At 36.8% G+C, this 25,576-nt stretch overlaps 1 protein-coding gene and 1 long non-coding RNA gene across 2 annotated transcripts; one reads left to right on the forward strand and one right to left on the reverse strand.

The window, feature by feature from the left end:
- Positions 1-1,212: 1,212 nt before the first annotated feature.
- On the forward strand, positions 1,213-11,297 carry LOC123869173. Its single transcript, XR_006796832.1, has 3 exons — positions 1,213-1,297; positions 1,492-1,494; positions 11,288-11,297. It is a non-coding gene; the product is annotated as an uncharacterized LOC123869173 (long non-coding RNA).
- On the reverse strand, positions 7,433-17,141 carry LOC123869141 (protein big brother-like). The gene is made up of 3 exons (XM_045911896.1): positions 16,799-17,141; positions 15,199-15,378; positions 7,433-9,141 (listed from the first exon to the last, which is right to left on the reverse strand). Exons 1-3 carry the CDS (start codon positions 16,970-16,972, stop codon positions 8,788-8,790), a joined length of 708 nt encoding a protein of 235 aa, XP_045767852.1. The 5' UTR covers positions 16,973-17,141; the 3' UTR covers positions 7,433-8,787.
- Positions 17,142-25,576: the final 8,435 nt, after the last annotated feature.

Here is a 25,576-nt window from a genome sequence, read left to right on the forward strand (position 1 = left end):
CCCGGAAAATCAAAACGTTCCCACGGAATTCCTAAAGACCCATCCGCTTAACCGATTTGTATGAAATTTGGTACTGAGGTAGCTTGCGTCCCTATAAAATTGACACAGGCAACTTTTTATCCCGGTACAGTTCCTACAGGATATTTAAATACCCAAATCCACGCGGACCAAGTCGCGGGCATCCTCTATATAAGTTTTCTCTATTTTATCTTCTGATCTGTATAAGGGCACGCTTTTTTCTCTTGAGTTCAGCGTACATAATTGCCCTTGATGCCATAATTATAATATCTGCAAATAATTGGTATAGGCAATATTTATGTTATATACTTCAGGGCGCTAAGAATACAATGTAAATAGTTGTAAGAATAATGTAAATACAATAAATAAAATAAAATGTATGTAGGTACTTCTTACACATAAACACACAAAACTTAGTTATGAAAACTAAACTACCTAAAATAGTAGATAATTATGTACTATGTTCCCACATGCTTATCGCCATTATCATAAACAGAATTTACCCAGGCGCAAATTATTATTGAGTAGGTAGGTACACAAATCTTATGTAATACATACCCTATGCGGCTAATTAATCCAAAAACTACAATAGTTTGGTGTTTTTACCACGTTTTTACTACAAAATTCGCAGTTGAACTTGAATACACCAAACCTTTGGCGGCAAAGTGCAAACATACGAAAGTGTCAAAAGGTAACTTTAAATCTAAAAATTATTCTTCAATGATTTTAACATTATCTTACTTCATATAATAATCCTAATTGCTTTGTTATTTGATAAATTATTTTAAAAAAGCTTTTTAATATATTTTTACAAAAATATGAGTAGTAAAACGACTTTGGATACCACATATGTCACCGTAAATAACACCTCATGCCTTGTTTCAATGAAAGCCTAGTTTGACGTAACATTTGTCGCAGTCCTTTACGGATATCTTACTTCAAAAGTCTTACGTGGAACCAATTTTCAGTCGTGTCCATACAAAATTTTTATCGATAGTGTACTGCATCAATGTCAGAAATTTTTTAGTCCTCGACGGTCCATTACGGACAGTCTCAATGATACGTGGAGCCAAAACCATGTTTTGACATTGATGCTGTTCTTTAATGATTGATATATGTTTTACGCGATCGACCCACTGTGCGACAAAGATCTTTTGGCACTTGAATGATTTTGACAGGGCGTTGTTGTAGAACAAAGGCTGCCAGCAAATAAAATCTGCTCAATTTTAGAGAATATATTGACTATGTTGAAAACCGAGTAAGTTTTATTTAATTTTTAGTGAACGAAAAAATGGGAAAAGGATTTTGTTTCCACAGCGAGAAAGAATAATAAAAACTATTGATAGGCCATGTACTTGCAATCTATCATGTTTATCTGCTCAATATTTTTTTTATAACTACATGGGCTTGCGCTTGACTGCAGTCATACCAAGCAAGAGATGATGCAGCCTAGGGTGGAGCGCGCCTGCCCAGAAGGTGCCTATTCACTCTTCTTTTGAAGGTACTATTATAGGTAGGTACTTAGCGGTAAAAATAGACGCAGGAAGGGTATTCTAGCAGTGCGTATTATAAACGAGGAAGCAAAATCACCTCGTACGGGACCATGGGATTTCGACTATGTAGGGATGCAGAACTAGCATATGCCTAGTAATCTATATCTAGCGTCCAAATAGAACAAAAGTATTCCCAAGTATCTGTTCACACGTAAAAAAAGCAATGACGTGGAACATAATATTTTACTTGGGAACATATTATTGTTCTACATAAAATTTTATCAAATTAAGGTAGATAACTAGTATTTAATAATTCTATGAGACTACTCACTAGTTCAATGAAACGTAAAATTCGAGCGTAGCACGAGGCTAAAATTCACCTGGTGATCTCGGGATAATCCGACGCGCGCCCTCTGTTAGCCAGGATAATCCTGCACGTGGCCTTTTGATACTGAAATGTCCTCTCGTTAATAAATTAATAATTACCGATCAATATATGTTGAACTAACGAAATTAATATATTATGTAGGTAAGTAGTAACTTTATAGGTCTTTTTAACCAGTGTAAGTATTTATTTTTTCAATAAAAAAAAAATTATCTAGTAAGTAGTAGTAGTTGTAGGCAAGTACCTTTAACCTACCAAGATATTATGCCTGACTTACCTACAGAACCGCATTAGAGCGGCGCGTGCTGAATGTCACTTGACGGCACCTATCGCATACCTAAACTGCAATAAAGCTGCAGATCGCGTCGCGTCACACCATTTACATAGGTGTGAATAAAACACTGTAAGTTCAATTAGAAAAGTAGGCGACAGTGACGAGAAATTGGTTAGGTAATAGGTATAACTAACTATATAGTACCTAGGTTATAAGCTGTGATAGCCTAGTGGTTAAGACATCCGCCTTCTAATCGGAGGTCGGGGATTCGATTCCGGGCACGCACCTCTAACTATGTATTCGGATCTATGTGCGCTAGGTAATTAATTATTAGGTATCACTTGCTTTAGAAAACATCGAGAGGAGACGTGCACACCTGAGAGTTCTCTATTATGTTCCTTTAGGTGTGTGAGTCTGCCAATCCGCACTTGGCCAGCGTGGTAGACTATGGCCAAACCCCTTCTCATTCTGAGAGACCCGTGCTCTGTAGTGAGCCGGCGGTGGGTTCATCATGATGTGGTAGGAACCTACTTTCAGTAAGTAGGTAGGTACCTAGGGATATAGGTACTATCCATATATTTCCATCCATACTAATATTATAAATGCGAAAGTGTGTCTGTCTGTCTGTCTGCTACCTTTTCACGGCCCAACAGTTTAACCGATTCTGACGAAATTTGGTACAGGGTTAGCTTATATCCCGGGGACGGATCTTTTTATACCGGAAAATTAAAGAGTTCCCACGGGATTCCTAAAAACCCATCCGCTTAACCGATTTGTACGAAATTTAGTACCGAGGTAGCTTGCGTCCCTGTAATTGACATAGACAACTTTTTATCCCGGAAAATCAAGCAGTTTCCACGGGATCTTTAAAAACCTAAATCCACGCGGACGAAGTCGCGGGCATCCTCTAGTATATAATATTATGCGTAAGTGTGTGTGTCTTTCTGTGTGCTATGTTTTCACGGCTCAACCGCTGAACTGATTTTAATGAAATTTGGTACAGAGTTAGCTTACATCCCGGGGACGGACATAGGCTACTTTTTATCACGGAAAATCAAAGAGTACCTACGGGACTCTTAAGAATCTATCCGTTAAACCGATTTATATGTTTGTTACAAGGCAGCTTACGTCTCGGAAATTAACTTTGGCAACTTTTTATCCCGGAAAAGCAAAGTTCCCACGGGATTTTTAAATAAACCTAAATCCACGCAGACGGAGTCGCGGGCATCATCTAGTAACTGAATAAAGACTTAAACTCAACGTGTTTTTTATTACAAACAAAACAGTCAATAATGTTTAATGTTAGTAATCTACTTGTTTTATGGCTGTTTTGTTCGGAGAAAACAGACGTTAATTCGAGGAAACATGTGGATGATGGCGCTACTCGCTTTCAAAGGGCCGCTGCCTGCATTTCGTCTATAAAACTATTTGATGCGAGCTGCAGTCGCGCGATATAGGCCTACTGAATAAACAAACGGCTTCATTTGAACGTTGTCTTCATGTAATTAAACTGCAGAGCTGCACTACGATTTCTTCTGGTCCAGCTTTGCGAATATAGGCTGCTTATTGCTATTTGAAATTCTTTCCTATCGAGTGGTCTATCCATGATCAGTGCATCCAGATTAGATACACATTACCTGCAGATCGTGCAGGTCATAGACTCATGAAAACGCTGCTGTCTGCTTGCCTTTGTTATGACTTTGACTTGTTGCAGTAAAAATAGGTACTTAGGTAGAAAATGATAACTAAACAAAATGTAAATAATAGGTAAGTACAAACACAAGTTCTATTTTGTCATTGCTGATTTATTAGTCTTGACAACATCAAACATATTCTAGCTAGTAGAAGTAGGTAGGGGAACCAACTCATGAAAATAAAATGAGGCCAAATTCAACTGCCAACTTTTTGCCATCGTTGTGTACACCTCCATCATTAAATTATTTCTCCTATAATAATCTATTGTCAAACCATGGTCAAATCAAACCACATAATATACCTACTCTCTGCTAAATGCTTATGTAATCGGATACTTTAGGATAGGTAGATACCTACCTACTTGATAGGTAATTGAAAGTAGCCCAAAATCAATTAGCAGTTATTACGATCAAGACGTTAACTAGATACCTACCTACTCTAAAAAACTTTCAAAAAGGAAATGAAATAATTTTCTACCTACTTATGTAGTACCTAGTAGGTATCTTTCTATGCAAATAGCTAAGTACCCAGTATTATTTTTTACAGGAAAGGAAACCCCATGCGCTCACAACTTAGCAACTTAGCCAGTCAAGTGTGTTACAAGGCATCTCCAGTGTCAGTGAAACCTTATTAGCTGTCTTGGTTTTAATATCACATTTTATTTGCTTCATTTATTGTGGGAATTGCCTTGCTTCATAGTTGATAGAAAAGGGTAGATAGAGTTCTGATTTGGTAAGCATAATATTACCTAGGTAAGTGCGCAGAAATATAGTTAGGTAAGTAGTAGGTGCCTAGCAGTTTTTTTTTAAAGAATATTAGCCATTCTAATCACGACTAATACTCCCCTTTCCCCTCCAGATGTGTCAGACGGCACTCGGCGAAAAATAAGGGCAGTTAATGTATTAAGCGTAAAGCTTGTGCCAGGAGTGGGTACGACATTAGTGCAACGATTCGGGTTTGAACCGGTGACCTTTCAGAATTCAGTCCGCTCCTCAACCGTTGAGCTATCGAGGCTCTAATACCTACCAATATTATAGGTATTTAATAGATCTACGATGTCAAAAAATGCAGAACCGATGGGAACTAAATCTGAAAAATCTATTATAGATCACCATCCCTTTCAGATTTAATTATCGCAGTCAGAGCAGAGTTCGTTCATGAGTCTCGTATCAAAAATTGCTTAGCTCCTTAGGTCCTACTTCCTAATTCCTATCTACCTAGTACCTATACCTACTACGGATTGCGGACAGAATATTATATTAGACTCCGCATACAGTGTGTGCTGCAATCCTTCTATAAAATAAAAGTAGGTACTTAGTTATATGGTAATAGTACAAAACATTTTAATAATAATTTAATGTAGGTATGTATAGGTCATCGATGAGTATGCAGTAATATAATAACAGGTCTATGATAGGTATTAGTTTTTCCATATCGTTCAAGCGAAGTAAACTAACTGCCTGTGATAAATAGCGTTCAGCAAGACGAAATAGTACTGTCCAATATTGGTAGTAAACTCAGCTTTGCTGTTTACCTACGCTGTAAATAGAAGTGAGAAACTTCAAAAGTTGTATTTCTATTTTGCTAGTCACTGAACTTTCGAAAAAAGCAACCCCTGAGTTGTTTGCTGGGTCTTCGAGGTACTATCTAAGCCCATTTCGAACCAGCAGTGATTGGAGTTCTGTAGCACCGAAACTTAGGTAGGTAGGTATAAAGGTTTACTTGAATGAAATAGGTAAAATTCCCACCAAATCATTTCATGTTTTGGTTGCAAACAATCACAAATCACTATTAAAAGATGGTATTTTCGCCAGCCTCTGAGACATTAATGAAAACTGCACGATAAGTTCACGTCCCTGGTTTACCAAAAAATAAAATTTCGTTTTGGTGTTACCTATTACATAAACGAGTCTGGCGAATACGATACGCCGCCCGCCGTTCCCACGCTGTAAGGTCTATACGAATTACCTACATGAAATGCCCTTTTGGTGCTTCGCTCATACTGACCTGAGCTTTTTACACAAAAAGAATGCACTGATAAATCACGATCCCTTTGTATGAAGGATTTGGATGTTCTCCGATTTTTGCCTTTTGCAGTCTATTTTTTGTTGATACCGATTTGAGCCGTCAAGGTGTTCAATAGGTAAGTAAGAAGGTACCTGCTCAATGTTGACGGTCAAGGTGCCGAATGTCACAATCACCAAGATAACATCTAGCGATGGTTCACCACAGATTTTTACATGCTCACTTCCGCATATGGTTCGAATTTCCTAATCTATCAGGCCAGGTAAGTAGGTAAGCAATAGACATTGCCCTAATTAGCATTTCTCCTATTTTAATTTTGCTTAAATTATTAATAAAACTTTTGGTTACATAGAATCACAATATGAAGTAAATGGGTAGGATGCATTGTTGGTACTTGGTAGATATCAATAGAGAGTCAAAAACTTTCATATCAGTTGAACTCAGTCATAATTATTATTATTATACTTAGTTTTTATCAGTACCTATTAGTTGCTGACTTGCTATCCTAATAATAATAATTAGGCAGGGGATCCACTTTTTTCAACAAAAAAAAAAGTTTACGTTTACCTAAAGTAGGTATCTATTTGATGTTCTTCTAATGAAAAGCGGCTACAAATTGTTCTGACTATTGAACCTTTAAATGCTGCAATTAACTCGTGTTCAACGAGCATAAATGGGAACATTTCCTGAACTAAATTGGGTATAATGAGCGTGGGGCGAGGGTTGCGCGGGCGCAGGCACAGGTGCGCCGCGCGTGCAGCGCTGCGCCGCCGTGCGTCATGTCACGGGTGCCTAATTGCATAGGTGCAATTATATTATAGCGATAGCGTGCTAAGCTTAGCTAGCTATAATTAACAAAAGCTCAAATGTTTTTTAAGTACATAGGCACTTTGTCCTTAATTTCTCGAACTTAAACTAGTCTTCTTCCACACCCATCTACCTAAATACATATTTTAACTAAATACATATTATACACTCGCCCGCGGATCGCAGTCAAGGTTCGCAAGAGGTCCTAAACCGTAAGCGAGCCTCTGAGACCGAGTGAAATGTACGCAGAAGTGCAGTTTCTGATTTGGAGGCGCCCTAAAATACTGTGATTAAAAAAGTCAAGAATTCTTCAATAAAAGTATTTACTCTCCTACTTAATCAATTACTTATTTAAATGACAAAATATAATATTTTGGTTCCTCCAGACAAGATGGCGTCTACTAGGTAGGTAACTATATACCTTATTTCATTTTATAGAGTGTCTATTTTTTGAGCAACATCCAAGTAGGCAACCCATTCGAAATACATCATTCCGGTTCTCAGATGGATCGTTGTATAGAGTTGTATAGAGCGGGATCTTATAAGGCAGATCTATGTATAGAGCGCAAGTTGACTTTGCTTAAGACCGCTGCTGTCATAAATCTGTCTCGTTTTAAGTCTAAGCAAAGTCAAAGTGCGCTCTATAGATTTCAACCTTAGACTAGGAGGACTTAAGACTAGGAAGGTACAGGTAGGCACCAGTTTCAGGGCAAAATTAAAATAAAAATATATTTGAAAAGAAATTGTAAAGATTTATTTACATGATTATCACAATTCTTGCATGTACCTAGCTACTACACATAATAAGTTTAGGATACTTATTTAGGTATAGGCAGTGAGGTACCTACTTTACATTAAATAAAAAATCTTAAAATTAAGTAACATTATATCTAATACCAAGTGAACATAATTAAGTATGCAGTATTAACATAATATTCCAGCTCTTCTTACACGTATAAACGAGTGGTTAGAATGGAAATTAAAGAAAAAAACATTTTCCAGACTAATGGTGGTTAATTTCAATTGAATAAAATATTATATAATTGTGTATATTATTATATTAACTACGTAGATAGGTACGTACCTATTCAAAACTCTCCAACGCCAATCTAATCAACTAATGACATTCCCAATCAATAGTTATTTCAAGTAGGTTAAGTTACCTATTTAAAGACAGATATTTGTAGGTATAGGTACAGGTATTATTATATAAGTAGATAATTATTAAATGTTAAATACATTAGTAGAGCCTGTTATAGGTAGGTAGGTAATAATATTTAGTGAAAATAATTAAATATGTAGGTAGGTAGGTAATTTTTACTATCAAGCGCCTTTACGTTTGCAGTCACCTATTTCCTGTGGCTCTAAACTTTATTTTTAACTGAGATTTAAATAAAATAGCACATGAGATGACAGTCATCCTGAGAAATGCTCTAGTGGTGTGTCTGTCATCTAGTTTTTAACAGAAGTTCTTGCTAAATTATTCAGACTGAAATATCTATGAAGCATTATTTTACCAGTGGTAATTGACTAGTGCAGTGCGCGACGCATATTTTTTGATTTTCATTGAATAGGGTCAATGGGTAGGCATACTTACATTAAAACTATAGGTTATCCTTATTCCTTCTACATCAACTATTGAGTAGGATAAACCAGTACGTATCATAACGGATTTACTTATTTGGTTTCGAGTTAGGTACCTACCAATTTAAATTATAAGGAGGGAATAGGGATAGTAACTTCTTTAAAAAGAATATATAACTACGTACGCTAGATACGTAATTCTAATTATTATTAATTAGAACATATCCATGTATCTAACTTCAAAAATGCAGATTAAAACTACGACACCTAGGTCACACTAATTGAAGAGCGTCATCTCTTCTACTCTCGTGCGTTTTATTTCTGTCTTACTAATTATATTGTTATCAGCGAGCACGAATTTTAAACACCATCTAATATGAATTTGAACCTAACATCTGTATGCGATAATGTCATTGTTCTAAAAGCTAAATGGATATTGTATTATTTACATTAGGCTAAACATTGATACCTATACAAAAATTGCACAGAATTTGTGGAGCTCGTCCTTACGAAATAAGAGCGCCTTGGGAGTGAGGCTTTATGTGGACAGGATGCGTCGCGTGCGGGTGCGCCGGGTGAGCGGGGTGCGGCGGCTGGCGCGCTTGGTGGCAGCGCTGCGCGTGGACTTGCGAGTGAGCCCGCAGCTCCTCGCCGTGCTCTCGATACGCACGCTGCTTATCCTCAAAGTCCCTCAACCGTTGGTTGTATCGTTCTATTTGGTCTCGTAACGCGGCGTCCTCGATCGCAGCTCGTTCCTCGTCGAGCTCCAAGCAACCGGCTCCGTCCAGACGCTCCAAGTCGATCCAGCCTCGCCACCGCACGCAGACACCGTTCATGATAAATCGGGACACAATATGGGCCTGATAAACAAAAGGAAAACGTCACGTTAGTTGAATTAATGACTGCAACCTTCTCCGAATTCGGGCAAAAAAAATTGGAGCAAAAAATCGAGTTTGGACTTTGGAAGTAGAGGTGATAAAGTATTGACGGAAAAGTTTGTTGAATTATTATTTATGTACCTACTAAATAAAAGGTTATAGAAACAGTTTTGACAGGAAGTTCGATTTATAATTTTATTACCTATAATAAATACCTAATATTAGATGATGCCGGCTACTTCATGCGCATGGATCATTGAATTATAATGTACCTACCACCAAGTACCTACCTATTAATAATTCCTCAAAGGCGTGGAGTTAGGTTTTTAGAAATCCCGTGGGGACTTTGAATTTTCGACTTGGGGGACATCTCGACTGAAAGAAACTTGTCCTAGTGGCCGAGTTGCCTCTTTGCAATAATTGTTCCAGGACAAAAGTAGCCTACAGTTATATCGGAGATGCAAGTTACCTCTGTACTAAATAGATTATGCCCGCAATTATGTCCACGTAAGTAAGTAGATTAGGTACCTAATGTTTTTTTAACCCTTGGGAACTTTTAGATTTTAAAGGACGAACAACAGCGTATGTCCGTCCCCGGGATATAAGCTTAACTTTGTACCTTTTATCAAAATCGAAAACTTTGAAACTATTAAACCTTTGAACGGATAGGCCGTGTGTGTAACAGACAGATCCACTTTCGCATTTATGATAAGTACCAAGTATTAGCAAAGTATGGCTTATTTTTATTGAGATTAATTATCAAATACCTACCTATATATACGTACCTAAGTACTAGTGTTTTAAAATATATATGAGAATAAAATACAAGTACCGAAGTACCTAGAAAATATTTCACGCTCAGTGAAAAAGTTCTTTCCAAGATCCTACTTTACTCTTTAACGACATAAACGACAGAAGGCAAGCGTAGCTTATCGCGTGCTCCGTTTGTTCCGGCATCTTCTTCACACAAATACCTAATTGTTGGTTTCTGTTGCAACTTGTAAATGATTATTTAATTAACCTTTTCAGACAAATTACCTATCTACTTTATGTTTTACGCTAACCATATGCTGCATGCAGTGTTACAAAAAATACCAAGAGAAAAGTACTAAAATACTCCGTAATATGGGCAGGTAGGTACTATCTTCTTGGACAGTTTTAGTTTTTCTTTACAAATGACTTTAAAGCAATGTTGCAAAACAACCAGCTGTTGGATGACTGTACTTGCTTATTGCTTTAACACAATAACTGTATACCTACTTTGTTACCACCTGTACCCGGGATGTACCTAGTCTCCATTGCAGATGTCTAGTTTTAAGAAAAACTTAATATTCCTTTCTTCAGATATTATGCTTTGAATTGCGGAATAATGATACACAGGGACAGGCAGTGGTAGGTACAAGACAAGTTAGGTTCTTGCAGTTGTATAGGTACCTACTTACCTGTACAATATGATATAGGACAGAAGTACGTATACCTAGGTATAATTCATAAATTCAAAATCAAAATATTTTTTATTCAATTAAACTTTTACAAGTAACTTTTGAATCGTCAAATGCATTTTTCACTGGTTTGAAATGCTTTTCCCACCAAGCAAGAAGCCCACCAGCCACCAAGAAGAGACCAGCAAGAAACTCGGCGGTTGCTCTTTTTAAAGATTTGACATACAATATTACCTATACCATGTAAGTACTTATAAAAGTAGGTAAGTAATTTAAGTCCCACGCATGTTAAAATTAATACTATCCGTAAATATGCAAACGTGTATTTGTCTGTCTGCTAGTTTTTCACGGCCCATCCACTTTATACCTATTGTGACGTTCGGTACAGACAAAACAGATAAGTGCATCCCGGTGAAGTAGTTATTATCTAGATTCTAGGCTACTTTTGGACTTTGGTCTCGAAAAATTAAAGAGTTCTATGGCATTTAAAAAAACCAAAATCCAAATGGACGAAGTTGGGCACTATCTTAGTACATGGTGCAGAGATACGAGTAACTTGCATCCTCAAGACTAGATACCTACATAATTTTTATCTCAGGCAATCAAAGAGTGCCCACGGATTTAAAACTTAAATCCACGCGCACTCCTATGAGCATTGTTTATGTATATTGTAGGTATTTATGGAGTTAATTTAATATAATGACAAAACAGGAGATGAAGCAACGCTAACGTCGCGCGTCGCGGCGGCCATGTTGCTGGGCGGGCGTGGCGTCCCGACGCCCTCCAATCCTACAGGAGCTTTTCAATTATTGATTTCAGTCGGGAAATTCTCCCCTCGCGTAATAGTTATCCTACTGGAATTTATACTGCTTAAATGCTATGATAAATGCATAAATTCTCTTTTGCTTTTTTTATATGGGTCCGTATTATTTAAATACGTATTTATCTTTGTTATTTTAAAATAGTTTTTAAGCTAAACCTAGGTAAGTGTGAATTGTAAGTAAATGGTTGTCTGTATTTTTGGCTCATAAGTTCTTAACTTATAGGATGAAATTAAAAAATCAGAATTGATTGATCTACAAATCAGATTTACCTGTATCAGTTTATTTTCTACCCTTATAAAATCCAGTATCTAAGTATAAAATTACACAAATCGTTTCGTTGCACAATCGTAGATGCCTTTTCCATTTAATAAAACCATTTTCAAGATGAGGGCTCGTGCACACTCGAGTGTGCTGTTAAATGAACCGAGTGTAAATAAATATAAGTATTCATATAGGAACGCAGCAGGCGGCCTCGACGTAACGAAGGGGCTCAATTCAATCAAATAGTTCATCAAATGGGTTCCCTCGTTGTTCAAGTAAAAAAGTAATGTTACGAGATAAAAAACCGGCCAAGTGCGAGTCAGACTCACGCACCAAGGGTTCCGTACTCGGGTATTTTTTTCGACATTTAGCACGATAAATAAAACACTAATATTTAGCATACAAATAAATGAAATCTGTTTTAGAATTTACAGGTAAAGCCCTTATGATACCCTACTTAGTAAAGTTGTCTTACTTTTGAAATTGAAAATACTAATTATTTGTTAAATAACACATTTTTTATAATGTTACGACAAATTCACGGTTTTCAAATTTTTCCTTTTACTTATATGCTATAAAACCTAGCTACTCGCCAAAATGATTGTAGGTCAACGGGAAGTACCTACCCTATAGGTATTTGACAGATACGACAGACGGATAGATGGACAGACAGACAACGAAGTGACCCTATAAGGGTTCTTTTTTCCTTTTGAGGTACGGAACCCTAATAAAAAATAACGAACCCAATGCTTTCAGATAACCTAGGGATTTTATAAGAATGTACTAACTTAAATCTTGTAATATTGTAATATGAAATTATTATTTTGAAATCACTACCTAGGTACTTTCGGTTTTCTACGTAGGTACCTATATAAAGTAGTCTACGAGTAGGTAGATATGTTACTTACATCTAAGGATTAGAATTTAGAATACATATATCTAAGTAGTCCTTAGATGTAATATACTCGTAGAATATTTTACATTCGTATTTACTGACTACCCTGACTGAAACCCATCTGATACCGATTCAAGCCGAGCTTAGAGTTGGTCGTATAGGTCCTATCACTCGTACCAACTACTTAGCTATGACTAAAATTTATGTTTGTATACATGTATACCTACTAAGAAAGAGCCACAAAGGCTTGCCCATATTTCTAAGAATTCATTAGTTGTCATGCTTATGTCCACCTTCATCGAAATAACTTCACTTTACTGACTGTGACTCACGTTAATGTTGCAACTGGAAGGTGAAATCTGCTAAGTTAAAGTTATTCTGGGAATGCATAACCTTATCAGACTAGACTATGCAAATTGCAAATGTACCTACTATATGAATATGCAAAGCGAGAGTTGAAAAAAAAAATGGTTTAAGAACTCGAGTAGGTATTTAATAATTATTATGAGATTTCTTGGACAGTTTTGGGAAATAAACCTTATAAATAGGTATCATGGCTACGGAATCCTTTAGGTACTCATGTATGTTCCTACCGACCTGCATTTGACCGGTTTTCAGTTGAAAATTAAATACACATTTAAAACTCATTACCTAGTTGATTTTTAATTTATTTTGGTGTTAAAATATTTCGTAATTTTTAAATTTTGTGTGACATACCTACCTAGTAAGTACCTACCTACCTAGTATTTAAAACCAGTGGCCTGAGATTTGAAGCCAGTTTTGAATCTATTTTCTATATCTATTGAAGAAATATAAAATATCAATTAATTAAGTTTATTTCTAGTTATAAGTACATGGGGAAACATACCTAAGGGACACACAACCTAAAAATTTTGCTGCTCTTTCCCACTATCAGTAATTAATGCGTTAACATGATTTGAATCATGTTCATGTACCTACCTACTGCTTTGTGTACCGTCATTAAGCATAAGATGCAAGACGTCTTTCATTCAAATAGATATTAGCGGCTGCAGAGCGTGACGGACACATTAAGTTCTGGTTCGGTGTTACAACTTAATAAATTTTTCACTAGCTGATGCCCGCAACTTTGTCCACATGGATTTAAATTTTCAAAAATCCCGTGGGAACTCTTTGATTTTCCGGGATAAAAATTAGCATATTATGTCACTTTTCAAATCTTCAACTATAAGTACCTATATACTTAGATGTAAAAATCAGGTCAAACCGTTGCTCCGCTGCGGCGTGGTTAAAGAACAAACTAACAAACAAAATTAAATCAACAAACAAACACACATTCAAATTTATAATACGGGTAGAGTGATATTATGTAGTAACAACTTTATTTTACGTTATGGAAATGCGACCGGAAACGCGCGTTGATGACGTGCTATCAGCGCCTAGTGATGATGTCATTGAGGGACCTTAATATCTACGTCTTTTATGATTCACATTAGAAGCGTTAAATTAAACATTTTCATTGGACTGGTATTAGATTATTACACATTTTGTGTTTGACTGTACATAAACGCCTCAGTTTTTTATTTATTAAACTTGATACAATGGGGCAACTCGGCCGTTCGGACGAGTTCCTTTCGGTCGAGAATCGAGATGTCCCCCAAATCATTTTTACTGTCTACGTCTTTTATGATTCACATTAGAAGCGTTAAATTAAACATTTTCATCGGACTGGTATTAGATTATTACACATTTTGTGTTTGACTGTACATAAACGCCTCAGTTTTTTATTTATTAAACTTGATACAATCGGGCAACTCGGCCGTTCGGACGAGTTCCTTTCGGTCGAGAATCGAGATGTCCCCCAAATCATTTTTACTGTTCTTAAATAGGAAGATACCTATTGATGGTCTTAGTCGCAACAAATTTTTATAAGTGGGTATGTTGTATGGTAGGTACGGACTATAATATTATTAGTTATTACTCATGTAGATAGTGTTATTTTTATCAAAGAGATTGTATTAAAGAGAGCTTGTAGGTTATTTCGTTCGTTATCGTTTATTTTTTAAACCTTTATTATCTGTTATCTTCCATTTTCCAGTTACCATGATGCAAGCTTTATAGTCGCTGATCGCTCCTCCCTATGTTGGGAACAATATCTACGCAAAAAAGGGTACTTCTCTGATTTGGCGCAAATCGGAGAAAATAAGAGAATTTTTTTAAATTGTGAAAATTGCTGAACTAAACTAAAATAGGTATAGTTAGGTGAAATTAAAAAGAATGACCAAGTTATATCAAATTGCACTCTATAGGTTTCTTGATAGATAGACAGACAGACAGACAACAAAGTGATCATAAGGGTTCCGTTTTTCCTTTTGAGGTACGGGACCCTAAAAAAGTAAATAAGTACCTAATAGATATTACAATTTTATTTATGTAGTTACCAACCTACGTACTGTAGGTATCTTACCTAACTTGTAAAGTAAAGACACTTGATTCACATTAATAAATTGTAGAGTCAAGAGTGCTATCTCTTCTACTCTCGTGCGTTTTATCTTGTCTTATCACTGAGCACGAATTAAGTATATCATGCGCCATGTTATAGTATGAACATATCCTACGTGTAAAGATAGGTAGATACCTTTCCAGATTCCTTCTGAAAGTCGCAGCCTCGGTTGTTGTAAGGCGAGTGGTCGAACACGAGCTGCAGGTTGGTGCCGGTGCCGGTGAAGGCGATCTCCGTGTGGCCCTCGCGACAGCCGCTCGTGAAGCGCATCTGGCGCTCCTCGGGCGGCCGGTCGCGGTACCCCGTGTACCTCACCTGTTGTCCAATTTAAATAATTAAGAAAAAACCGGTCAAGTGAGAGTCAATCTCGCACACGAATGGTTCCGCATCATCGTACAAAAAATAACAGTTAACATGAGTATAAAAATCCCGCCATCCCGCTGTTTAGCAACAAAATAAAAATAAAAAAATTCAAAACCTAGGAATCGATGGCACGGGGCGGGGGAGTAGTAGGATATGCCCCCTCTACCCCTTGCCCTTACCTCCTTAATTCCTGCGGTTGATTACTAAGCAACCCCGAACGTTGACCCATGACTAAATATTAAATTAGAAATTCAAATAAATTATTTTTCCATTATACCTAGGTACATGAAAAAGCAGAAGATTTTTTTTTCTTACACTAGCATGTGGGGTATCAAATTGTGTCTAGAACTCATTGAGTAGGGGAGAGCGGGTCCAAAAGTTCCGATTTTTAATCCGATTTAAATATTATTGTCACGAAAAAATGTGCTAGTAACTTAATTATAATGCTAGTTGAGTATTTTAACTCGTTTTTAACCCCTGACCCAAAAATAGGGGTGTTATAAGTTTGACGTGTGTATCTGTGTGTCTGTGTATCTGTGTATCTGTCTGTGGCACCGTAGCGCCTAAACTAATGAACCGATTTTAATTTAGTTTTTTTTTGTTTGAAAGGTGGCTTGATCGAGAGTGTTCTTAGCTATAGTCCAAGAAAATCGGTTCAGCCGTTTGAAAGTTATCAGCTCTTTTCTAGTTACTGTAACCTTCACTTGTCGGGGGTGTTAAAAATTTTCAATTTACACTTGTTATAATACTTTTGCGTATATCTCAAACTGATTTTTTTATATGAATTTTTATATAAGTAGGTAGGTACAGAAACTTGCCCCAAGTTGTGATAAATTCATATAGAGCAGCTGGGGAAAGTTATTACTAGGTCTACTGAAGTTGATAAAGTAACCAATTAAGTACTTCAGACTAAGAAACTGTCTTACTGGTATAATCAGTCATTTTTCCTTATTTTAACTAGAAAACCACCTAACAAAGGATAAGTAATAAGAACACCTAAGAATACTTAGGTACTTAGCCTACCTACTAAGTATATTGTTTTCTTTTTAGCATCTTTAGGTAGGGAGAGACTCCTAAAGTACCTACCTACAGTAGACGTGCATCTAGAACAGTAAAACATTTTTTAAGTAGATAAATAGGTACCTAAATAAGTTTATTTTATCGATATTATCTTAACAGTGGTAATGCCTACCTACTGTAAAGCCAGAAAGGAAAAAACTTGGCATATTACCAATAATATCCTTCCTTTACATACCTACCTACCTACGCTTCATTATAATTTTACGTTACGTACTCCTTTATTTTCCTGTTAACAATCAATAAATAGAGTCACATTGTTCCAGAACGTAAACTTAACTGAATTGCTATTTACCTCGCTTTCTCGGCTCAGTCTTTTGAACAAATCATCAGACTCGAATTTCGCTTTCTGATCAGGAACAACACGCGGCATTTTGAAGATGAACCGTGGTTTCGGCTGCTCGTACAATCCGATAGAATCGAATGGTAACATCCCTGCCAAGGCAGCTGGATCACTCATGGCATGCATAACACGAATTTTACTATCACAGGACTACACTGACCAACATCACTTCCCAAGCCTCTACAACTGACTCGATTTTAAATTAAGATTGTTAGAATTTGTCTAGCAATATAAACGACACGACATACGTCAACGGCAACTGACAACTGAATGAGCGTCAGAACTCAGAAGTGGTATCGACTCGGAGAGAGTTTTCATCAGGGCGGAGCAACGAGCTAGTGGGGCGGCATAGGGCCAATAACAGTGCTCTGCGATGCCGCCTCTCCGAGCCCGACGCCTCCTTTGTGTAATTTCGGGAGCTTTCGAGCGGAAAGAGGGTTTTCACCCCTCGACATGTTTCAAAATAAATACTGTAAGTAACAAAGCATATGAATGTATAATGATGGGCATTATGCTCTTTCGACGTTTCGAGTGTTTTATATACATGCATCAGGCTTTTGTTCCTTTGTAGCAAGATAAATGTGTCTTATATACCTACTATAACGTGTTTTACTAGGGGGAGAATGATCCCAGGATCCGATAATGTCGAAATCTGATATTTTTACGACATTGTGAAATTGCGCTAATAATAGGATTGAGAATCTAGAGTGTAATCGATCCAAGTAGGTATAGGTACATCAGTAGCGTGCAGGTCATAGAGGCATAAAAGCTCTGCTTACACTATTTGTGACAACTTGAATTCTATTTTTCATTGAACTGCCAGTAAAAATTCGGAAAGACCCGGGAACCCATCGTATTATTATCCCAAAAAAAAAATAGGCGGCGCAGTGTTGTTCAAAAGTGTATCAAATGTTGTTAAAAGCACCTGAGTACTTAAGTACTTACTCACTATCATGGATCTTTCAATAATGCAATGTCTTGTCGCCTTTGTTGTTTTAGTACAAAAACTAACACTTAAGTTGCCGAAAATGATCCTATTTAGTATTGCTAGCACTACTTAGTTTGCAAACAATACCTATTATGCTTATTATTAAGCCGATATCCCTTTCTAAAGGCTCGATGTAGGTAAGTAGGTTAAAAAATTTTCTGCCGGCTACTGTAACTACTCAACCAACAAGTACCTACCTAGTCCAATCCATGGAAACAAGATCATTTTCTATATCAAAGTAATCTAATAAATTATATTAGGTTTCATGATTGCATCTTATACCTAATATAAGTACTTACCTAAGGAAAAATTATTGGGGAAGTCTTATTGTATTAGTTTCAAAAGTCTACCACGCAACTTGTTGCAACGCTGTAAATTATTATTATAGGTATAGACGAAGAGTTTTTGATCTCCTCACGTACTTTTGCTTATGATTGAAATAACGGACACGTGTCCTGGAGCCGCGGCGTTTGATCTTAATGCAAGGCATGGCGCAGAGCTTTGCTATCGAGGGCGTGCACGCGCGCCGGAACAGCCCGCTCCGACTAGATGCAGAGTAAAGACTTGGACAGATACAACCTAATTTTAAATCTATGGATACAACGCTGTGACTATCCTCACTGGACGAGACCACTACCTTCTCTGTGACTGGGGTGTCATTTACAATTATTTTTTTGTACTTAACTGCACCACCCACCGCCGACTACATTGTACAGCATCGACGCACGGTTATAGCAATAGGTACCTACGATTCACTACCGAAAGTCATCTATAGCTTACAAGGCGTCCACTTACCTAAGGTTTTTCTGGCAAATCTGCCACAAATAGTACCTTCTATAACTTGTATTTTCTATGCCACAGGCATTTGATAGTTGATTTTTGCATGATCAATGGTTGAGTTTTTCGATATACAACCAACAGTCATTAAAACGGAATTGACGGTTGCAGAACCTATCTAACAGGTAAAAGGAAAATATCTGAAGCATGCCACGCCACCGCTTACTTGGACGGCAACTGCACGTATCGGCAGCAACGCGGCTCCAACGCCTGATCTGATGTGCAAAAATTGTACTGTACCTACCAACATTGTATTAGATACAATACAAGCAACGTCTAAAAGCTAAGTCGGACACTGACGTCGAGCGTTGTGTTTGCCCATGTCTTTACACTTATCTAGTTGTGACTACTTTAGTGTGAATGATAAAAGAAACATTTTTCTCAAAATCGTGCAGAGTGGGCCTACTCGGTAGGCGCACTCTACTCTATTCAGAACTTTTCAAATAAGTAGAGCCTTTACCGAATCCTTTCTTGAGAAAAAGCTTTTGCTCGTTTACATAGGCTATTTGTTTAGTGGAATTTTACCTTTTCTTCCATATAGAAATTATAAATAAATAAAAATGCTTTTTATTCAATTAAACTTTCACAACTACTTACCTACCTACTTACTTAATCGTCAATTAATGCATCTACTTACCTACTTACCACTGTTTCGAAATGCCTATAGGTACTACCTAATTGCCTAAACCAAATTGGCCCTGCCGGGATTCAGAAATCGAATCCAATGCCTACTGCTTATAACCAAGTCGTCTGAAGGTGTTAGATTCTTTCTTTATACTTTAGTAGGTTTTCATTAATCATTGCTGACGGTCGTGACCCCATCCATTAATCACACCCTACCTAATGGAAGGAGTTCTCTACGGTTAATAATTCAGTGGTAGGTATTCCGAATCCTTCCGCGTAGGTACAGTTCGACTCGAGATTTTGACTCTTAGGTTTTATTTTCAGTTTAGGCACAGTTATTATCAGATGTTAGTGATAATAACTGGGACCGAACTCTCCGAGACACGGGGCCGGGAAAATGCCAAATGTGGACTTCCAAAGTCGGTCACCCATCCAACTACCGACGTTGGCCAAGATTGCTTTTCAATCGCAATCAATTGACAGATATGCGTTGTCACAATTAGGCCACACGTCCCTCTGGTATTAGATAAGGTTAGGTTAGATCTATCTGTAACCTAACCTAATCTTTATATACCTAGGCCCAAGTATGTAGATATTGAGAATAGCATAAAGCATTACATGGCATGCTGTTTATTGTTTCTACTTATCGGGATATTTTTATGAATGTATAGGATAGCGTGATATGATAACGATTATGATGTGAACATTGGAACAAATTTAGTCCCACGCCCACACTCACAGTAGGCGCAACTTGTCATAAAAACTTAGAAAAGTAATCCATTTTTAGGGTTCCGTAAATTGGATGTTTATTGGTCTTCGCTACGCTAATTATTTAATCTATATTTCATTCATCTGAATTGGATCTAAAATATGATGTTCATAATTATTATCAACGGAACCCTAAAAGAGCAAGGCCTGACTTGCACTTGACCGATTTTTTAAATTCACGAGGATGTCCTTTCTGAGGAACCGTCATGTAGGTAGTAGGTACCACTCCGCAACATCTCATTAGACGCAACACGCATGCCTAGGTAAGGTAAATAAAAGTACAAATTAATATTGACCGTAAATAAACTTTTATTAAGTATACTTAATTAGATTAGATAAACAATATGTTAACCACTTCCGGCGCGATAGTGACTGTGTTTTAGGGCTCCGTATCAAAATGTTAAAAATGGAACAACGAACCCTAGTCACTATGCCTTAGGTAGACTTTTGGATTTTTTGTAAAGATCTAACAACTGCGAGTCAAACTCGCTCGCCGAGGGTTCTTAGTTTGGAAATATAAATAATTATGTACCTAAGTACATAGTTTTATTTGGTTAAATAAATTAATCTACAGTTTTATTGCCGAATTTAAAATCTGTTTGCAATGCTGGTAAAGACCAAGTCGCTGCACATCAATAATAAAACCGGGCAAGTGCGAGTCGAGCCTCGCAGTACCGTAGGGTTCCGTGAAGGGTTCCGTTCATAATAATAATTATGAACATCATATTTTGGGTGTGTGAAATATACAGTGACAGTAAACCGTGAGAGAAAACCCCAAAAATGTTCATTTGTTATGGTCACAGGTGGGTCACAGCTTATAAACTATTTTATAAATCGTTGCTTTCAATATCTGTTGTTTAAATACAGTAGGTATATGGTAGGTTCATTATGCACCGAAATGTCATATCCATCAAAACTAGTTTGGTTTTTGAGAAAGCCTCCGTCACAAAAATGGTCTACAACTGTGAGCTATGACGGCCCCCATTTCTTAATTTTTAAGATAAAAAAATATTCGTACTCTTTTTTCTAAACAATGATACCCCACACGCTAGGGTAAGAAAAATTATTTTTTTCGGCCCCTTTTTCATATGGGAGCATTGGAAAAAATGATTTAATTGAATTTTTAATTCAATATTTGGTTTTGGATCAACGTTCTACATACACCAAATACCAAAATTTAGGTTTGTAACACATTTCGTCTAAGAGCCAGAGACCTGTTACACGCGGACAGACAGACAGACAGACGAATAGACATTAGACAGGCAGCAGAGTGACATTAATAGGGCTCCGTTTTTACCCTTTGAGTACGGAACCCTAATAAGTCCAGGCAACTGGGCAAAGTAATACTTATAGTAAATTTCGAAGTATACTAAGTAGGTATCTATTATCCATTACATAGGTATTATATTATAGGTACCAATAATTTCGATAAACGCGAAAATTAGGCAAATCTATTTCATTTCAGTTCAAATTGATATTACAAGAGCCGTTAGGTACCTACCTATGTTACAAATTATTTTTGTCCGAGGGTAACAGGGTTATACCACGGTAATATACATAATATTACCGTGGTTATACTAAAAACCTGACTTTTGTCTTGTAGCTATAACTTACAGTACCTGTCATAAAAGAATGTGGCTAAGCTGTATTCTAAGCTGTAACAAGACAAATGTCGTTCCTACCTACCAACCAATTCTCACCTTTTGCATTACTTTTTTTCTAGTACTGAACTAATAAATCAAAGCATTGTTAGCGACTGGTTCATTTCCATATTTACTTAGCAACAATGACCGTGCAGACATTTAATTAATTGATCTATAAAGCTTTTCACAGTTGACCCCCAAATAAAACAATAAAAAATGAGTACAAAGCAAGGGTTACAACATGTTCCCATTAGTAACAATTTTAATGTGAAGCGCATTGTGGGCAGTAGAGTCATTTGTTAGACGCTTTTATTTTAGACCTTCCCTTACAAATTAATAATAGGGTAAACTGGTTTTTCATATTTTTCGCTAGATATATTTAACGATTAAGTAAATAAAAATATTTAGCGATTTCTTCCTAGATGGCCGTTGATTTCGTATTTAGGTATAGGTCATATTCAAAAACACTATTAACCTATCTCTCATGATGTAGGTACTTAGGTACCAATACCTAGTAATCTATCTCATACCTACCTGGGCTATTGAGGTCTATTTACTTTTCTATTCTACTGTGGTCTATTTTGAGCACAGATAATTTAAGACCCTACTGAATAAACCTGACCATTTGATAGCGGAAAACATCGTTAAGAAAATACTGTGCGGATTCCTGCAGCCTTCTCAGTTGTCTTTATTATATATCTACCTACTCAAAAGGGTGAAGTAAAGTGCCAATCAACACTTGACCAGCTTGTTGAACTATGGTCTAACTAAGCCCTTCTAATTCTGAGAAGAGACTAAACTAGCGCTCCATAGTGGGTGACGAATATGAGTTGGTTGAAGATGATGATTTGAAGCACAGATTTGGAAGGCCCAGGGCCGTTGGGTTTTATGATACGTCAGAGCCCAGATAGCTTTATCGTCACTTCATTCAGCTTCACCTCAAAGACATAATTATTTCTATCTTAGATAAGTATATCCAGTTAGCCTTAATGATTGCCAACCTCCGATAGGAGACGGCACTAGAAGAAGAAGAAGAAGATAAGTATAGGTCGTATGGGTATTTTATTATTAATCTGTGCTTATGGGGATCATCTCGTACACCTTTCCTCTTCCACTGAAACGTAGCCAGGTAAATTCCATTTATAATAGTACTAAAATAGTACTTAAATGTGCTTTTATTTGCTAGCTTTGGTTCCTTTTTACGCTTTTATTAACACTAAAATACTTAAAATTCGGGCATGCGGATCACAAAGTGAGCAAAGAAGCCGTCAAAAGTTGTTTATGCCTGCAATTCCGGTCAATGCTTTGTCTTTCGCCGCATGGCCTTCGGACGACACCCTAATAAAAGGCGTGGCAAAAAATGCCCTAATGGCTGTTGATCCTATTTCAAAGCAGTAAAATGCAACAAAATTAGCTTTTGTTAAATTTAAAACTGTAAACGTCAAAATTTCTGATGCGACCGGGGACGAGTTTCACCGGATCGGCTCTATTGATAGCTTTGTTTTAGGGGCGTGGAACATTTTTTCCTTTGTTATAAATATAATGAGGGTGCTACAACGAACAGTAACATTACAAACTATTTTCTAGGTATACTCTCTATATTGTAACTCTACAAAATATTTTCGGTGTTAAGATCGTAGAACTGGATAATTAGATGTTGCGGTAGCAATCGCGCTCGGATTGAATAATTTATTTTACCATTAGTTTTTTTTAGATACTCTCGGATAACCTCTACGCGTAGAACCTGTGTTCTTCGCATAGGTTTTGGGAAGACAATCCAATAATTCTTTAAATAATACCTACTTGCCTTTTCAGAGTGACGCTTAGGTATACAAGTATGAAGTAGGTACCTTCATACCTTCTCCTAAAGGTGATGAAAAAGATGAAAACCATAGACACCATGATACTCAATGACTTCTATGTATACTATACAGTATGTATATGTAGTATACATAGAAGTCATTGATGATACTGTTATGAAACGAAAGTAAAATAATATGTATGGGTGATATTATGAAGGTACTTAGCGCAGATCATCCAGATTTTAATAATACTTAGGTAGTACTTAACAAATAAGTATCTGGGTAGGTAGGTACACAAATAAAGTGGAAAAGTAACCTCGATACACGGAACTTCTTTTCCAGGTGTAGGGGAATAACCTATGACTATGACTTAGCCATGAGGTGTTTACTATTTCACACTTCAACTATCCGCACATCTAGTTATGTAAATTTATCAAGCATACCACATGAATATGTGTGACGTTGACGGCATTACCAATACTATGACGTTATAAGGTACGTCATAGTATTGGTAATGCCGTCAAATGGTAATACTTAGGAGTAGGTAGGTAGTGTAGACCGCATTCCGTAATAGGAAATGACAGCAAGTTACTCAACGAGAACCTATGAAGAACTAAGTGAATAAGTCAAGTTTTTACAGGAAAAAAAAACCTTGGAGGTAAGTTACAAAAATTAGTTAGCCTCGTTATAGCTCAACGGTTAAAGGCGCGGACTGAAATTCGAAAGGACGGTGGTTCAAACCCGGATGGGGTTTGAATGGGTTGCACTATTGGCGTAACCTACTCCTAGGACAAACTTTATCTTAGTAGGTAGGACGGGAGAAGGGAATGGGTATTAGTCATAAATCATAACATGGCAAATATTCTTTTAAAAAACAATATAAAAGTCAATTTTATTTTTTTGAAAATGGATAAGGACACACTCAAAGATAAAAATACTTATAATTATAAGTAATAGACCTATTACCTACTGTATGGTATATGTATAATACTTAGTATACTTACCTATTATAAGATTCAAGAACGCTTATTAAATCAGTAATATTTAAAAGGATTTAAGTAGGTACCTAGCTATTTAGTGTAGTTATATTTATATTTACTAGTTTGAAGCAAACAAGGAAAATGCTCAAGTACCTAATTGACATTTAATTCGCAGAACGACACAAAATATATTATAGCCAAGCCTCCAAAGAAGCAGACCTCGAAGGTGTTTGCGTCAATAACGGAAATTCCTGCCTAGTCACCGAAAGTGAGTCGGTGTTTCGCGTCACGGATGTAGGTACGTCACGGCTTTGACCTGCTTTGTAAATGAAATAACACTTGGTTTGCCATTCTTGTGTTTTTATAGCTTTAGCTATTCAATTAAATTCTAGGCTAAGATAGAGAATTGCGCTATAATAGGAACGTACCTAAGTAGTGAAAATTATTTTAAATAATGTAGTTAATATTATAATATGCAACTAACCTTTAGATAAATCAAAACGTAAGCGGATTTATTGTTAAGTATAGTATAGTATAGTAAAATATCATTAATCATGAGTTTTTTGCAAAGCGCTCTCAAGCCGGATCGCTTACACGTCATTACAGAAAGCTTATTTTGTCGGGAGCGGACGGCACCGTTTATAACACGTTATCTTCAAATCAACACAATAACAAGTTTAATAATGGAAGTGATTAATGTGCTTGCAGGATGACGCAGACTTCTCGTCGAGGGCTGAGGGAGGCGCGAACACGACTGCGCAAACTGCCTCCTGCCTGCGCTCCACATCCCGCTATAGTTCTGCGCGAATTCTCCTGCCCCAAATGACCAGACATTATTTAATTGAATTGGAAGTGAAAGGGTGACAATTGCAATATAAAAGGGTTCAGTTTTTTTGATAAAACGCGATAAATATCGTGCAAGCCGTGCTTTGTAACATTTGTCCTTTAGTAGGCGCACATGATAATTAATGACACAGATAAAAATATGTAATGATCTAACATAATATGATAACTTTAGGATAATAAAATAGTTTCTAAAGGACTTTTTTAATTCATCGTCATTATCATCATGATTAATAACATCGACG

The sequence above is a fragment of the Maniola jurtina genome, chromosome 1 (genome assembly GCF_905333055.1).
Source record: "Maniola jurtina chromosome 1, ilManJurt1.1, whole genome shotgun sequence".
Taxonomy (NCBI): domain Eukaryota; kingdom Metazoa; phylum Arthropoda; class Insecta; order Lepidoptera; family Nymphalidae; genus Maniola; species Maniola jurtina.

Coding starts and splice junctions, on each gene's coding strand:
- LOC123869141 (XM_045911896.1), bottom strand. CDS start 16,972: ATGCATGCCATGAGTGATCCAGCTGCCTTGGCAGGGATGTTACCATTC. Junction 15,379..16,798: donor GACTGAGCCGAGAAAGCGAG/GTAAATAGCAAT, acceptor ATTGGACAACAG/GTGAGGTACACGGGGTACCG. Junction 9,142..15,198: donor TTCAGAAGGAATCTGGAAAG/GTATCTACCTAT, acceptor TTTGTTTATCAG/GCCCATATTGTGTCCCGATT.